The 16,511-nt window shown below is 42.1% G+C and overlaps 1 protein-coding gene across 1 annotated transcript in view; it reads right to left on the bottom strand.

Moving 5' to 3' along the window:
- ADAMTS9 (ADAM metallopeptidase with thrombospondin type 1 motif 9) overlaps positions 1-16,511 on the bottom strand; it is a 216,135-nt gene that overhangs the window by 24,249 nt on the left and 175,375 nt on the right. Inside the window, exons 34-35 of the mRNA XM_021712572.1 lie at positions 13,583-13,756; positions 3,171-3,341 (exon numbers count right to left, since the gene is read on the bottom strand). Of these exons, the coding sequence (XP_021568247.1) occupies positions 3,171-3,341; positions 13,583-13,756 (345 nt within the window). The remainder of the gene's footprint in view (positions 1-3,170; positions 3,342-13,582; positions 13,757-16,511) is intronic.

Genomic DNA, 16,511 nt, shown 5'->3' with positions numbered 1-16,511 from the left:
GCTGGGACTACAAATACATACTACCACATCGGGTTAGTTTTTTTTTTTTTTAATCTTACTATGTTGCTCAGACTGGTCTCAAAGTCCTGGCCTCAAGCAATCTTCCTTCCTTGGCCTCCCAAAATGCTGGGATTACAGGTGTGAGCCACCGTGCCTGGCTAGTAATAAGAATCTTGAACCCTACCAACCAGAAGCAAAAGCAGCCCACTGGCCATTTATGTGGAATTCCCAGTAGAAAATAGGTGCTTGCTGATGAAACAGAGCCCCAAATATAGCAAGGCTTTGTGTAGAGGCCTCCTCATCTCTGAGAAAAAGCTGGAAAGAACAGATACTCTCAGCTAGCTGATATCAGCACGGTGATAATGTTGACCGCCTATGGTTCCCTCAGATGGCTTCCAGAGTAGAGTTTTGAAGGATTGGAAGGTTCTCTCTAGGGAGGGAGGCTATTGCTGTAGACTCTACATGCCTTGGTGTATGTGCCTGGTTCCTCATGACCATGCATTACTTTTCTTTTCTTTTACCCTCCCTCTCTTCCTCCCTTCCTTTTCCTTCTCTCCCTCCCTCCCTCCCTTATCTCCCCCCCAGTCTCACTCTGTCACCCAGGTTGAAGGGCAGTGGCATGATCATGGTTTAATGCAGCCTTCACCTCCTGGGCTCTAGTAATCCTTCTGCCTCAGTCTCTCGAGTAGCTGGGACTATAGGCATTCACCACCATGCCTGGCTAATTTGTTGGATTTTTTTTTTTTTTTTATAGAGATGAGGTCTTGCTATGTTGCTTAGGCTGGTCTTGAACTCCTGGCCTTGTGCGACCCTCCTACCTCAGACTCCCAAAGAGCTGGGATCACAGGCGTGAGCCACTGAGCCTGGCATATCATTCTGATTTGAAAATAATCAAATCATACAAATGTGGGATCCCTGCATGAGTGATGCGTTTCGGTCCCAGTAGGGAAGCACATACACCAATTAGGGTGAGGGAGGTCCCTTTGTGGGTCTGGCCCAGGCTTCCTCAAATGCAGGTGGAGCAGAGATGAACACAAAGAACACCCTAGGTAAAGGTAAAAGAAGTCCCAGAGAGAAGGCCTGTCTTGCTTTTCTAGAGAGAATTCTGATGCCATTCCTTTAGTCACGTCTCCCCTTGCAGGCTCTCTTCCCTGTGGTCCTTGTAACTGTGCTATGTCCTGTTTTCAGCTCTCTGGTCTTCGTGAATTCGCAGTTTTTTCAATCCAAGTATACCTGAGAATTTGCAATCATGTGGAAAGTTTTGTTTATTTATTTAAAAAAATCTTCTCCCTGTTTCCTTGTTTGGGGATTGAGGTTATATAAAAGCTGTAGGACTAACATGACTCAAGTCTTAGAAAAAGACCAAAATTCTTTGGGTATAATACAAGTATTGCACAAGAAATTAGCAAAGGTGAGGATATCAAACTAGGCCAGGTGAAAGGTGTAGAAATCCAGCCAGATAAGAACCGAGCCAGAAACTAAGAGGAGAAGCCCCTAAGAAGGCAGAGCCATGGATGATTAAAAGGACAGAGACCTAAGCAAGGAAAAAGAGAGGGGACAGGAAGGCTCTTCTCTTCTCTACTGAGAGCCACAGAGTGTCCTTGTTTGACAGCCCTGGGAGCAAGAAGTTAGGAACTACACCCTCTGAGGAGCAGAAGGGGCAATTTGAAGATAAGGAGCCCTCCCTAGGTACCCCTTTGCACCTTCCCCCAACTTGAGATCTGGATGGACTGGATCCTATGCCTCAAACCCAACGTCAAGAACTCTCCTGAACAGTCATTTGGATTCCACATGTTCCTGGCTGGCCAAGAGTACATCTATTCCCCAGTGATATGGACCATGTCTCCCTCTACTCTCTGAGGGCATATATAAGCATGTCTCCCCTCCACTCTCTGAGGGCTCACAGCACTATTCAGGGCATACCAGGAACAAGCAGGTTGGGGAACAGCAGGATTTCTTGGAACCACTGATACTTGGGCTGGATAATTCTGTGTTGTGGGCTGTCCTGTGTTTAGCAGGATGTTTAGTAGTACCCCCTGGCTCCACCCACTAGATGCCAGTAGCACCCACTTTCCTCAGCTGTGACAAACAAAAAGGTCTCCAGACATTGATACGTGTCACTCTGGAGGACAAAATCACTGAAGTACAGTGAAGGATGGGGAGAGACAGTAAGAAAAGACTCGAGGATCAGCTTTAGTGCAGAAACAAGTCAACACCCAATGCATATCGTCTAATGCAAATATTCATTCCATTACAATGTGAAACGGCTGCCCTGTGAAACTTTGAAGAGGCCCAGTGGGAGCAAACTCATTACCTCAACATCATTAGCACCTTCACCGGGAGTCCAGAGGCTTCCCTTTCAAATCTCTACATTCTTTTGGGCAAATGACAACAACTGGTTTTGATGTCACAGATCTTTCAGTATTTGAAAATATGAGGTTTGAAAATAATATAATCATGCTTTTAGTACTATTGTTTTATTAATAATAAAAAGGATCTAGGTAGGTATTATGTGCAAACAGATAAAAGAAAAAAATTGACATGAGATTCTTTGGCTATGACAGGACATTACTTCATTTCTCTGGAGTTGAGATTGCTAAATGGGCAACCCACATCTGCCTCATAGAAGTGTTTGGCTTGCCCTGTACAATGTTTTAAACACAGAATTTGAACCCACATTTTTAAGTTAGGAGCTCTCACATGGAAGTCCAGATTTCTATCCTCTCTTGAAAAATCAGGTTTGGTAATGTTGTATCTATGTTTCTGCATGGAATCCCCTGGAGTGGAAGAGAGCCTGCATTTGCCACATTCTTCACACGTCCCTATTGCTCCCGAGTCCTGCAATAGTTTCTTACACTTAGACTTCTACTTCTTCAGGCACCTAAAGGCATCCTATGAATGTAATAACTCCTTCCTTATCATACCCACAGGCTATCAGGGTGAATCACACAGAGTTGAAGGGAGCTTAGAGAACATCTCTCACCCATGTCCCACTTTGCATACGGGGACTTCTAGCCCAGGAAGACTGAGGGACTTGTCTGAGAACACACAGTTCATGGTGGCAGAACTGACAGGTGGGTCCGAGTCTCCCACATTCCTGCCCTCTCTCTCTCTGCCACCCTCAGGCTGTAGCTGAGCTGAAGACAGCTACAGATTCCCCAGAAAGGTACCTCTGACCATTCTCCTGTGATCCAGACATACTCGCAGGCTGGCAAACTACAGGTCTCGCGATCTGCAGGCCGCTTGCTCACGTCACAGTGCACGCCGTGCACCTCGCTTTTGTCCTCATCCACACAAACCACCTTGCGGTACCTGAAGCCTTCGCCACAGGTCTTGGTGCACTGTGAAAGACAAACACAATGGAAGATTAACAGATAGCTTACTATGACCTATGACTGTAATTATGTGCTTACCTGTCTATAGAGCCTTTAAGACCATGAGATCCCTGAGGCCGGGAATTGTCAGAGAACTCCTGATTTTACCTTAGGTACCTAACAACCCTGTTCCTGGCATCCAACACCTGGCTGTCTGAATGCAGGAATGAAAGTGTGAATGAGGGAATCTCAGGTTTAGAAAGGAAGTTACAGCCTGTTGACTTCAAACACCTGACACACACTGGCTCACTTTAACATTTAAAGTGCCAAGTGTCTCCCAGATGCTGGGAGACAGCCGTCCTGCGGGCCCCTCAAGCCTTTGCTTGATTTCACCTCGGATCATTTAGCAAATATTCAGGGGCTGCACATTCATAGGATGCCCTTAGGTGCCTGAAGAAGGCTAAGTATAAGAAACTATTGCAGTACTGGGGACCAATAGGGAGAGGTGGGGCCTGTGACAAATGTACATGCTGTGTAAAGGAAGCAGCCTCTCTTCCACTCCAGGAGGAGACCATGCGGAAATGTAGATCCCATATTACCAAGCCTGATTTTTTGATGATTTTTGGCCAAATAGTTACAAAACTGGTGTTTAAATGCCTCCAGTGTTAGGAATGTCATTACTTGCCCAGGTAGTCATCTCACCTCATAACATGGGACTAAACACAACTCTGCAGATTCTAGCTCTTAGCCCTAGTTTTCTGTTCCATGGCAGTATTAAGGTCAAGTTTCATCTCTCACAAATAAAATTCCCTTCAGATGTTGTGAGAGAGCTTTCCTGTGGGCCCCATCAAGCCCTTTCTTGACTTCACTCCAGATCATTTATCAAATACCAAAATCTTACTGAGTGTCAGGCTTTGTGACGGGTCCTGGGTGAAAAAGGGTGAACACAAATAGCACATTTCCTGTTCTCAGAGAGGAGCTTATATTTTAGTAGCAAAGACAGGCAATAAGGAAGATAGATAGGCAGTGAGATTTTACAATCACTATAATCTCCATTTTCCAGATGAAGAAATGGGAACTTTTGAGAGCCTAAGTCACTTGTCTCAGGCCACACATCTCTTTGTGAGTTAGACCGGACGGTTATGTTTATTCCCATAAGCCAAGTGAGGATAACAGAGCAAGTGGTATGTTTCATTCTAGGACCATCTTGATGTCCACACATTCCTTATCTTTTTTATCTTTAACTAACAGCAAACCCACCAAAGAAGTTTAACCTCAGTGATTTGGGTCGCTAAAGGTCACCCAAAGCCTGTTGTATCTAAAGCATCTGTGTCACCCAACTTTTCAAGTCTCTACACTATATTGAGAAGTTCCAGTGAGCTAACAGAAACCTGTGCCAAGGACTACCTCAGTTTCCTTTACGTCAGGGATTGCACCTCCTGTTTGCCTGGGCTCATCTATCAGCCGTGATTTTTGTTGTGTTGTTAGCACATTGTCTTTTAAAATGTCTAATTTTAGTCTTTTTAGGGTGGAATGTAGACCCCACATCTTTTTTTTTTTTCCATCACCTGGGCAGCCTTTTCTTTTATTACCTGCCTTGCCCCAAAGACATGTGTATTTGGGGTCCAGCTACACTCAGAAATGTCTTCTCTAATATGCCCCATTTTTGAGGGGAAGAAAAAATACACATAAAATTCACTATTTTAACCATTTTAAAGTGTGCATTTTGGTGACTTTAGTACATTTGCAATGTTGTACAACCATCACCCCTATCTAGTTCCAGAATTCTTTCATCATCCCAAAAGGAAGCCCCTGTACTCATTAAGCAGTCACTCCCATTCCTTCCTTCCCCATCCCCTAGCAAATCACCAATCTGCTGTCTCTAAGGGTTTGCCTGCTCTGGGTATTTTATATATAGAGAATCATCCAGTTTGTGGTCTTTACTACTTGGCTTCTCTCACTTAACATGATGTTTTCAAGGTTCTTCCATAATGTGGCATATATCAGCACATCATTCCTCCTTACAGCAGACTAATATCCTACTGTATGAATATATCACATTTTGTTATTTTATAATACCCTACTGTATGGATATATCATATTTTATTATTTAAAAATGTATTTAATACAATTTTTTAAAAAAGACAGGGTCTCTCTATGTTGCCCAAACTGGTCTCAAATCCCTAGGTTTAAGCAATCCTCCAGCTTTGGCCTCCCAAAGTGCTAGGATTACAGGTATGAGCCTCTGGTCTGGATATGCCATATTTTGTTTACCCCTTCCTTAGCTGATGGACATTATGGCTGTCTCCCTTTTTGCTGTTGTGAATAGTGCTGCTATGAACATTCATGTACAAATGTGAACACCTGTTTTCTGTTCTTTTGTGTTTATACCCAGGAGTGGAACTGCTGGGTCATATTGTATGTCGCTGTGCGCCTTTTGTAAGTAAGCCTGTTCCTTTAGGATGTAGAAGGGATATGCTGGTATGTCCTGGTAGCTCTCTGTCATCTGCAAACTTAAAAGTTCTGCTGCTTGGGAGCAAATCTCAATATCTAGAATGAAGAGTCCTCATCATTTTTTCTGGAGTACAAATACGACTTGAAACCACTGTCGGGTGATCGCGGAGGAGCAACACCCCTTCAGACTAATGCAGGGGGCTGGCTGAGCGACTCTCTCTGGCTTTACTGGAGCTCAGTGGTTTGAGAGTTTTCCGCTCCCCTGGAATGTGCTGGGAGCTATTGTGAAGTGATAACTTTTTTCTTCAAAACAAAACAAGACAAAACAAAAACTAGTTAGAGGACCACTGAATGTCAAAACCAAAACAAAAAGTTAATCCGTGTTGTGTAGGTAATGTGGAAATACTCCACTACTTACAGAAAAAGTAATTCCTTAGAAAATTAGAATTTAGGTAACCCAGGGAAGATCACAATCATTGAGCAGCTAAACCTGGACTAAACCTTTCAGTATCCTCTCTCGTTTTCACTAATCTTCAAGGCTTTAATCTGTGTCAATAAGTAACAGTTCAGAGCAGAAATACAATGATTTCTAAATACTTTATGCTTGTTAAGTGTTTCTTCCTCGGTCTTGAAGAATGGTTAACTACCATGAAAAACTATTTGCCAGTGATGGAAAAGGAAGCTGGGCAGATTTAACTTGAATATAACGTTTTGGAAATTAAAAATTAAACTAAGTAAATAAGTGACTTGCCGAGTGCTTGGTAATTAGTCAACAGCAGCTCTGAAAATCACATGGCAAGGGTTTTTTTCTCCTGGAATCTCAAATCCTAACGAGGGCATGGGGGCTGGGTGATCAGAAAACAAATCCAGCCTATGCTATTGGGTTTTATCAGGTTTTGGTAACATCATGTCCCCTAACCCTCTATGATTTGCGACTCTTTTCCTTTCTTGAAATATGACCTAGAATGTTCTGAAAAACAGTTGGAAAGCGCAACCAACCTCCTTTTAATTTCCAAGAGGTTTTCTTGAATTACACCACATCTTTTAGAAACAAAAAAACCTCTAGCAAGTGCCTAAGTTACACCACCAGCCTCCTTGAATTTCTTCACACACTATAATTCAGAAAGAAAATAATCACCATGCTGGGCTAAATTGAGCAGCATGCCCATGGTCTCACAAGCTACATGTGCCTTTAAATGTGCTGAAATTAACACAGGGAAAAGAACTTTCCAAATTTGAAGGTGAGGAAGACCTAAAATAAACTCTTAAGGTACTATTTTATTCGGCCATGTAGGTTGGCCACAAGGTGGTGGTCTAAAAAGGATGGATCATTTAATGCAACAGGTGGAAATTATCTTTTCTTAATGATTATCATCAAATGGCTTTATACTTTGAAATATATTTCTTTACTGTGATTCCCTAACCATTGGGGCGAAGAAAATATTCGTAGGCCCTCACAGAACCAAACAGGGACATTGAGAGCATGGGGCTCCTTGTGCTACATTAGGTTTTTATGGGATGAGGAACAGCAATGAAAATTAATTCATCTACCATTGCTTTAACTTTTATTTTCTTAAAGCAGTCCTTGCTTCAAAGCTCATTTTAAAGTCAGGTATGTAGAATTCAGATGTTTTTGCCCCAAAATAGTATATCTGCAAGGGGGGAAAAGGAGGGAGAAATAATACTATGGAAACATTTCATAACTTTAAAGTCATTCATTCACTCAACCAATATTTAGCATGAACCACAGTTAGTGCTGGGCCTTGGGATGCAGCCCTGATGGATTCCTGCTCACTCTCTCTCCCTGTTTGGACATCCAGGGTGGCAGCTACTCCCATCCTGGGGTCTGTGTGTCAGTTCAGCTGGCTAACTGGTGACTTCCAGAGTTTTACACATAGGGCTACTCTGTGCAGTTGTGTCAGCAGATGTGGGTTTCTTAACAGAGTGTGTAATTGAGTAGACAGTCATCCAGGAGAGAAGAGGAAGAACAAGGAGGAATTCCTACATGCTGAAAAGGAGGGCCCAAGTTGCAGCAGATGAGAAGGGGAATGAAGGAAGACATGAGTTAACCAGGCAAGGAGGGGCCGGCTCAGCAAGTGTGGAGACTGCAGGTGAGGAATACCATGGTTGGAAAGTGAGGAAGAAAAATGACTGCAGTTTTTGGGTGTTTTTAGAGCATCCTTAATGCCTAGTGCCTGGCACTTCTCAAGTGAATAATTAATGAGGAAATAAGTAATACAGAGTTACTATCTGACCCTGTGCACATCAAAACCTGAGCACTCTCTGTTGTTAACTTCATAAACATCTTTTAAATCAGCTGATGAAGGACCAGCTGCTCATTGCTAACTTTTCTGTGTTTAAGGAGATGAACTTGGGAATGATTCTACAGATGATCTCAATAAAATCCTCAGACTTCAAATATGTACTAGAAGTGGCCCAAGTCCCTGTACTGAGCCAAAGAGCAACAGGGTGGGCAGTTCTGCAAAGGCCAGACATATCTGAGCACAGCTTGTCCGTGGCATTGTGACAAGAAAATAAAACTGCTGTTCTTACAGGAAAAACAGTTTGCTTGACTGTTCTAAACGTCATATTAGAATGCCTTTATTCTAAAGAGTGAAAGAAGAAAGGCCATCAATTAGCAGGATGGCCTCCCTTCCTCCCTCCTTCCCTCCCTCCCTCCTTTCCTTCTTTCCTTCCCTCCATTCATTCAAAGATTCATTCATTCAGCAGGTGTATTTGACGCTCTAGGTGCCATGTTAAATACGAGGAAAAATTCTGGTGAACAAGCTCCCCAACCTTAAATAGCTGATACCACAGAGGAGGCAAACAGGTCATGACAATTCAGGGTGCTACCTACTAGAGCGGGATAATTTCAGGGTGCTATGAAAGCCGGGCAGAAGAGCACCTGAATCAGTCATTAGTGGGGAGGTATGATCAGCAAAGGCTTCAGAGAGGAAGTGACATCTTGGTTGAGGCCTGTAGGGTGAGCAAGAGTGACTGAGGTGAGGACTGTAGGAGCAAGGTGGCCTTTCTGCAATGCAGAGGTACTAAGAGGGAGGACAGTACTCTGGGTAAAGGGAAAAAAGGACACATGTGAGACCTCTGAGCTAGTCCTCAAAGCTAAAGATACATAACCTCATGTACTCACAATCTGAATTTGATCAAAAGGACCTCTGCAGCTATAAGTGAATTTATATGTCGGATTAAAATATTATTAACATATTAATAAGTTAATCCTCTATGATACTAATTTTCCAAAGCATTAAAAAGTCTTTTTGCTTTTTTCCTCCCAAACAGCCTCGTAAGCATTATAATTCTAAAGTAGGTAAAGCAGAACACTGGGAGGACAAATTATTCTCTTGAGGTTGGTGGGTGATTTTAAACGTATGGAGGGGCATAGGCTGAGTTGAACTGCTGGTCGTCATTTGAGCCCTCTGCCACTGCACTAAAGAGAAGTAGAATTTGAGGAAGATCTAAAATGTCCTAGGCACTGTGAGGAAACCCTCATTTAATTCTCACTATGACATGTCAGTCAAGTCTGACATTTAATTCCCATTTTGCAGATGAGTTGAGTGAAGTCTAGAAATCTGAAGTCAACTTTTCAGAACCACACGCTGAATGGAATTTTGCTCGCAATATGAAGTTTCTAGAGTGTAAACAAAATGTGACACGGATATCGAGAGAGAGGATTTTTCCCTTGTCCAATTATTTTACCCTACATCTGAAAGTTCAGGCTCTAACCTCAAGGTATCATAAAGACACTCTGATGCCTCTTTCCCCTGTGGAAACAACAGGCCTCATGGTGAACAGGAGAAGTCCAGTGAGGTGCACCAACTTCCCTGGTGACATGGTTTCAGATCTGACAGTCAGCAAACTGAACTAAGAATCCCATCTTTAGAAGGGGTAGGGGTTACAACCCAGTCAAGAGAACACTAGTTTGACATCAACTGTCCAGGAAAAGGCTTGATCTCTCCCTGTCACTGAGAGGGAAAGAAAAAAATTCACTTTAGGTGCATGTTAGCATGGGAATAGTGGAATATAAAGATTCAAGCTTGACATGGCGGCTTGTGCCTGTAATCCCAGCACTTTGGGGGGCCAGGGTGGGAGGATTGCTTGAGGAGTTCGAGACCAGTCTGGCAGCATTGTGAAAGCATGTCTCTTAAAAAAAAAATTAATTAAAAAAATAAAAAGACTCAGAGGATAAGTTCTAGCTAGACTTTAAATTCCAGCCTTATTATTCACTAAATGTATGACCTTTGATAAATTAGCCTACCCAAGCCTCAGGTTTCCTCATATTAAGTGGAAATAAAAATATAATTGCCACATCAGAGAGTTTCAGAAAGTATTAAATGAGGTACTTCATGTAAAAATACTCAACAGAAGCCAGGCTCGGTGGCTCAGCCTGTAATCCCGCGCTTTTAGGGGGCTGAGGTGAGTGGATTGCCTGAGCCCGCGGGTTCGAGACCCGCCTGGGCAGGCGAGACCTCATCTCTACAATAAATCAAAAAATTAGCCGGGCGTGGTAGCGCACGTCTGTAGTTCCAGCTACGTGGAAGGCTGAGGCGGAAGGATTGCCGGAGCCCAGCAGGTCGAGGCTGCGGTGGCCGGGAGCGGCCACTGCACTCCAGTCTGGGCGACAGAGTGAGACTCCAACTCAAAAAAAACAAAAAACAAAAAACTCAACATAGTACCTGCTTCATAGCTTAGTAAATAATAAGCTCTATTATTTTATTTATAGTAGTGTTCTATTTATGGAACAGCGGCCCTGATACTATTAGTATCAGGGGTGCTGTACCATACAACTTTAGGGGACGCTCCCACATTGTAGCCTATAGGAATGACCCCTTCCCAGGACTTATGTAGTATACAACCTGTGTGGCTGTACAAGACTTCCCTGAGACCGTGCCATGGTAAGTGTGCAGAACTTGTGCTTCTCAAGAAGATGTCTGAATAATTTCACCAAAGAGTATGGTGTCATATACCATGGGCCTAGCATGAAACACATCTTACCAACAAACTGGTGGGTTTCAATAGTCCACAAAAGGAAAGCAAAAGAGAAAATGCACACTCAAAAAGCAAACAGAAACTCTGTTTGCCAAGGACTGCCAAGAAAGAGGGGAACTTCCCACAACGGGGACTCCAGCACATCCTGTTCAGTGGATTGAGATGGCTGCGCTGTGGCATGCTCCCTGACCTCAGGTCAAGGTGTCACTAGATGTGGGCCAGAAAGTCAAGACTGTACCTGCACCAAGTAGGTCTCAGCTATAACGGTAGCTGAGTAAGTGGGGGCGAGAGGAGGTGAGAGCAAGGACAGAAGTGAGGGCTGTGACTTAGGGAAGCCTGATGGCTGGTGTATTGCCAAGTAACCACTCAACCCACCTTTGAACAAGGGCACTTTGGATCATAAAAACAGGAGAATAAATAATTACATCAGGACTACCCCAGGCAAATAGAACGCATGGCCACCCTTTCTTGATTTGACCTATGAAGTGGCCACCCAGCCGCTGTCAACATTCACTCTCAGCCACATTGCTTCAGGGACATTCTGAGCAGGCAGTCAGCAGGTCTTGCAAATATGGGGAACACAAAGGCTTTTGATGGGCTTCTCCCCTCTCCAGCTGCTCTGGGCCTCACTCTGCCAACTCGGTGTCACTCGAGGGACTCCCGCAGTGTTCCATCTACCCTGGCCATGGGGCGTTCCTTCTTTAGACTTTCTTCTTTGGGTGAAGGCAGACAAGAAAGTGTGTTCACAGGAGGGGGACTGCTAGAATCTGCTTTTCCCATTGCTCACAGAGTCCTTTCTTTTTGTGAGAACGATTAATCCCCAGTCAACTTCTAAAATGGAGGCCCAGAACAGGCTATCTCCCGAAGTCTTCTGTTCTTACACGGAGTTTGATAGCAGTATTTGAGTAAGGTTTTAAAAAGACCCATCTGCACAGCACATGCAAAGAAGTAAACTTTTAGGCATATTTTGTATGATCAGAGAAGAGGAATTTCCTCAATGCATATGTAGCAAGGTTTTTCCATTCTTTGGGATTCAGAAGGAATTGTAAACAGAGCTTGCATTTTTGTGATTGGCTCTAGCATTTTCAAAAGTTGGCTAAAGTGTGAGCAGTCAGCTTAGATTCATTTCTGAACACTCTTTTACTTTCCCCTCCTTGGAGCGGTTACACAGGGTTGAGTTTGGCATGAGACGAGAGGGAGAAGGAGACAGCAGGCAGTGGTAGGTCTGAAACAGAATTACACAGAGAATCAAGAGGTCACACTGAGGGAGAGAGACATAGGAGGCTCCTCTTCCATATCTGATATTGCCAGTCCCAAAACTGTAACTGATGATAGGTAAGTCTATTATTTGCAATTTTCTCAGAACTCTGCATATTTATACTATCCCCATTCTATAGATGGTGAAACCAAGGCTTAGAGAATTTAAGAATCCTTGTTGTAAGTCACTTGGGATTTATGCTGGGAGATAAACCAGGTCTGCAGGATTTCATAGACTCTGGGATTCCTAATAACACAAATGACTCAAGCGCAATTAATCTGAAATGCAACTGCTGTAGGCACTCCTCCCGGAGTAAAAAAGTAAAGACAGAAAACGAGCAAAAATCCTGAGTAGATGAAGAGGGTGAATTTCCTAAAGAAAAGAAATGACTTCAAACAATGAAAGAAATCTATCAGGAGTTCAAGGGAAGGGGAGGACAGGGCTGGGTGGCTGGGTCCCCAGAGAGTAAAAAAGGTACTTATGGTATCTCCTAATGGTACAAGAGAACAAGCTTAGTGCCTAGTCTTGCTTCTGCCACTTGCTGGGTACTAGGTATGTGACACCTGGACAAATGAAACTTGGACTCTCTGAACCCCAGTTTTCTCACCTGCAAAATGAGATGTTAGTAATAATAATAATACTCTATTTGTCTAGTAGTTAAAAAGATTAAGTGAGGTAATGAACATAAAGCACCCAGAACAGTGCCGGGGTACAGTATAACTGCTCCCCAAACTGTCCCCTTTCCCTGTCCTGAAAGCCCTTCCTGAAAATTCCTGTCTTGTTATTCATTATCTCTGCATCTTAAATATTATGTACTTTTTTTTCATTCCAGCATCAGCGGATATAGTTTTATTTTCTAATTCTCTTTCCCCTTTTTTCTACGATTTAATCTCTTGTTCTGGAAAAACAAGTTATCTCCTACTAATGTTTTACCTTCCTAGCCTAGACTTTTCTCCAAGGACACACACAGTGTTTTCTTTAACCAAACATTAACTTGGAGCTGGGGGAGTAAGTCTGGTCTATTTCTGCATGGATTGAGAAGTTTCTTCAGATCCCATCATTTTAAAAAAATGTTAGAAATCCTTCATTAATTAATCAGAGTTTCACGTGGGTGCTCATCTTCTATAGAAAAAGGAAAAATACAAAGTAGGTCCTGCCTAAAGTCTGTCTTATGATTATTTAAGTTAATACAGAAAGACCAAGTCTTGATACGCATATTTAAAATAGTCATTCCATCTCTTCCTCCTCCCTCTGTGAAAGTTATCTGTATGCATTTGGCCCAAGGCCTGTTAAAGTTTTTTTTTTTTTTTTTTTTTTTTGAGGCAGCCAGATTTGGAACACTCAGGAACACAGAAGTAGGAACGGCTTTAAAACAAGGAGCTCTCCCACCCTTGTCGGAGTGAATGCTGAGTCTGACAGTGAACCTTTTGGTAAAGAGCCAGCATTGTCACCATGCTCAATGTCTTCGCTGGCTTCACAGGGAACAGATGTGATGATAGCAAGGAGGTCTCCTGAAATACCTGGCAGGTGCCCTCTTCGTGGCTTTACTTACTTCTTGCCATTCCTCTGCCTTCCAAGTGTAGAGAGGACACGGTGGGCCCTGGCAGGCGCGTTCCGACTCCGGTCTGGTGTATGAGTTGCACTCGGTCTCTCTGGCTGTTTTGTGTGTTCCGATCTGACAGCCCACATGCCTCTGCTGCACTCCTCGGCCGCAGGACGCAGAGCACTAAGAAGACAGAGGACGTAAGTGGGAGCTTCGGCTCATTTATTTTTGGGGGGCGGGGGGTGTCGAGGGTCACAGAGGAGGGGAATGGACTCCTAATCCAATGACTTTCATAGCTATCACATCACTTTCTAATTTCCAATGAAAAAAATCTCAGATCATGTCTTAAATCTGGGAACTAACTGCTTATCCACACTGGAGAGTGAGGAAGGTACTCAAGTTTGGAGGAATCCCTCAAGTTAACGAACCTCCTGGAAGATTGAAGATGTTAGTAGAGATCACTATGAAACATTTAGCACAATCTAGAAACAGCACTGCCATGTAAAATCAAAACTCTAAAGAATTTCTATCCTGGGGGATTTGAGGTTCTTGGAAACTGGAGATACAGTACTATACAAGAATAATTTCTTGGCAGATTAAAAATATAACCCAAGGAGAGTAAACTGCTGAAGATTTTAGGGCCTTATAAGTAGAATAATTTTCTCTAGTCTCTTCCTTTTCTTGTTCTATTTCTGGAGATAAGGAAATTTTTTTTTCAAGCATGGAATTCACTGAAGTATTTGCATCTATTTACAACCTCAGATGAATATAAGAAGAATAAAAACTGACAAGAAAAAAATCATTTCCTTGGGCTTAATGTTTTCAGCTCTTGAAAAATACTATTAATCATGCTGAAACATTTTGTTGACCAAGTTGCAAAACACCATATTAAATCTGCAATTAATTTTCCTCTAAATTAATTTTTTAATGGTTTCCTCATTGCTGGGTTTTATAATCTCACTTATAGTCAGGCCAAGAATTATTGTCTTTATTAAGCCTTCAACAGTCAGAAACTAAAGGCAACATTTGGAAAGAATGGCATATTATTACACATAGCTATTAAAAATTATTTCCAAATTTTTGTGATAGTTCAGTCCCTATTAATTTGTCTGGTGTCGAGAAAACAAGTTTAACATACATTAAAGCCATATTCCTATGAAGAAGTCTTAAAAGAATAGAAGCATGCTCTTTTAAACTAGAAATAAATTCTTGTCCAATTAACCTGCAGCGGCATTCAACTCTCTCTGAGGCTAATGGAAATTTACTATCAAGAATCACACCCAAATGGATTCTGCTGAATGTTAATTTTCTCTCCAGTTCAGATTTTAAGAAACTAGGTGATCCTATTTAGAAGGTAGCTTGGGAAATCATATTGTTTCAGATGAATCTATGCCAAGGAGGAGGCCCATATGTTCACATCAAAGCTAGCCGAACAGCAGAAAATATTTTGGATCAACATAGCTACTATTGTTTGGGTTTAATTGTATTAATTGGATTGAATGAGCTTGTGACCGACAAGAAACCAGACTTTTAAAGTCATTATGTCCTGGGTGTAATGGGAGGGCTCCTGAACACAAGTGATGACCCTATCTACAGAGAATGGCCATTTAATGCTCATTAGAGCTACATGAATAATATTTTCCATCGATTACACTGGAAGAGAATGAACTGTGGCATGGTGGAGTTACCACACGAATAACAGAAATGTTCAAACAGCATCGCCATCAACAACAAACCACCACCAAAAAGCCCTTTGGCTGTTTGAATTTGGGGTCTTAAATATAAAAGAGCATATTTCTGGAACAATGTATCCAAACAGAAATACAAAGAAAGAATAAAATTATTGTAAAGAAATTTGAGTTTGGCATAGAGCTGGATGAATATTCAAATGGTATTCAAAATATAATGTTTTAATAACGTAAAGCAAAATGAAAACATGTTAAAGACTTTTAGTGTGTGTAATACAATTCAGGCTACTAAGTAAATGAAAGCTCTTTTTGATGCTATTGTCATTGAATAAATTACTTATGGATCAATGAAGGCAAGGTATTAAGAGCCATACATATTCAACATTTAAAAAATCACTTCCTACAATGTTCGGTAATTTTTCAAAAGACAAATTAAGAAACAGGAAGGTTCAATTATACAATATGTCATTCCAACTTAAAATTTTCATAACGTCAAAGCCAGCTTCAAAATAACACATTCAAAAATTTCTACATGACTTAAGTGCACAGCAAGGTACAAACCCTGCCTGCCTTTTTGAATAATACATCCACAGTAATCTTTGCTCAAAATGAGGTGCACTGCGTCAGAGTTAGTTCTCTGTGTTCAACTTTTTTTCCTGTGCTGTCCTAAGGGAGGCAACAGTTTGCATACAGAGCCAGCCAGGCTTGCTTGGTGAATTCTGAGAGAATCAAGCAGAAGCCCCATGAATAAAACAGTATCAGAAAGACCTCTGAATGACCAACCCTGAAGGTAGTAATGGTGGTGGTGTGTGCATGAGTGAGTGTTTAATTTTTCTTGTTCTGTTCAGTACACCTTTTAGTTGGTTTGCAGAAGAAAACGTCTGAGCAGCCACTATTAATGTGCTCCTCCCGCAGCCATCGTTCCAGCATGGCAGTCTATTTGTACAGGTTTGAAAGTAGATGTTTTTAGTTCCGAACTACTGAACTGGGAGCTATGTTTCATTTCTCTACTCCCACCGCACATGCTAGTATGCAGAGCTCATCAACTTAAAAGGGGAACTTGATGCTTATTTCCATAGACAGAAAGAATCCCTATGAAACTTCTAGTGTTTGGGGGATCATGATATACATTTGAAAATCTGGAAAGAGTTTTACACACTTTCTTCCAGTATTACTGCTAAAATTGTGGTGATGACATTAAAGGAGGGGTTGGCTTGAAAAATAACTATATAAACCAATTTTATAAGTAA

This window comes from Carlito syrichta, unplaced genomic scaffold (genome assembly GCF_000164805.1).
Source record: "Carlito syrichta isolate Samal-C Ts95f unplaced genomic scaffold, Tarsius_syrichta-2.0.1 Scaffold303370, whole genome shotgun sequence".
In the NCBI taxonomy this organism is placed as follows: domain Eukaryota; kingdom Metazoa; phylum Chordata; class Mammalia; order Primates; family Tarsiidae; genus Carlito; species Carlito syrichta.
Note: the sequence above shows the minus strand (reverse complement) of the source record. Positions and strands in the feature narration are given on the sequence as shown.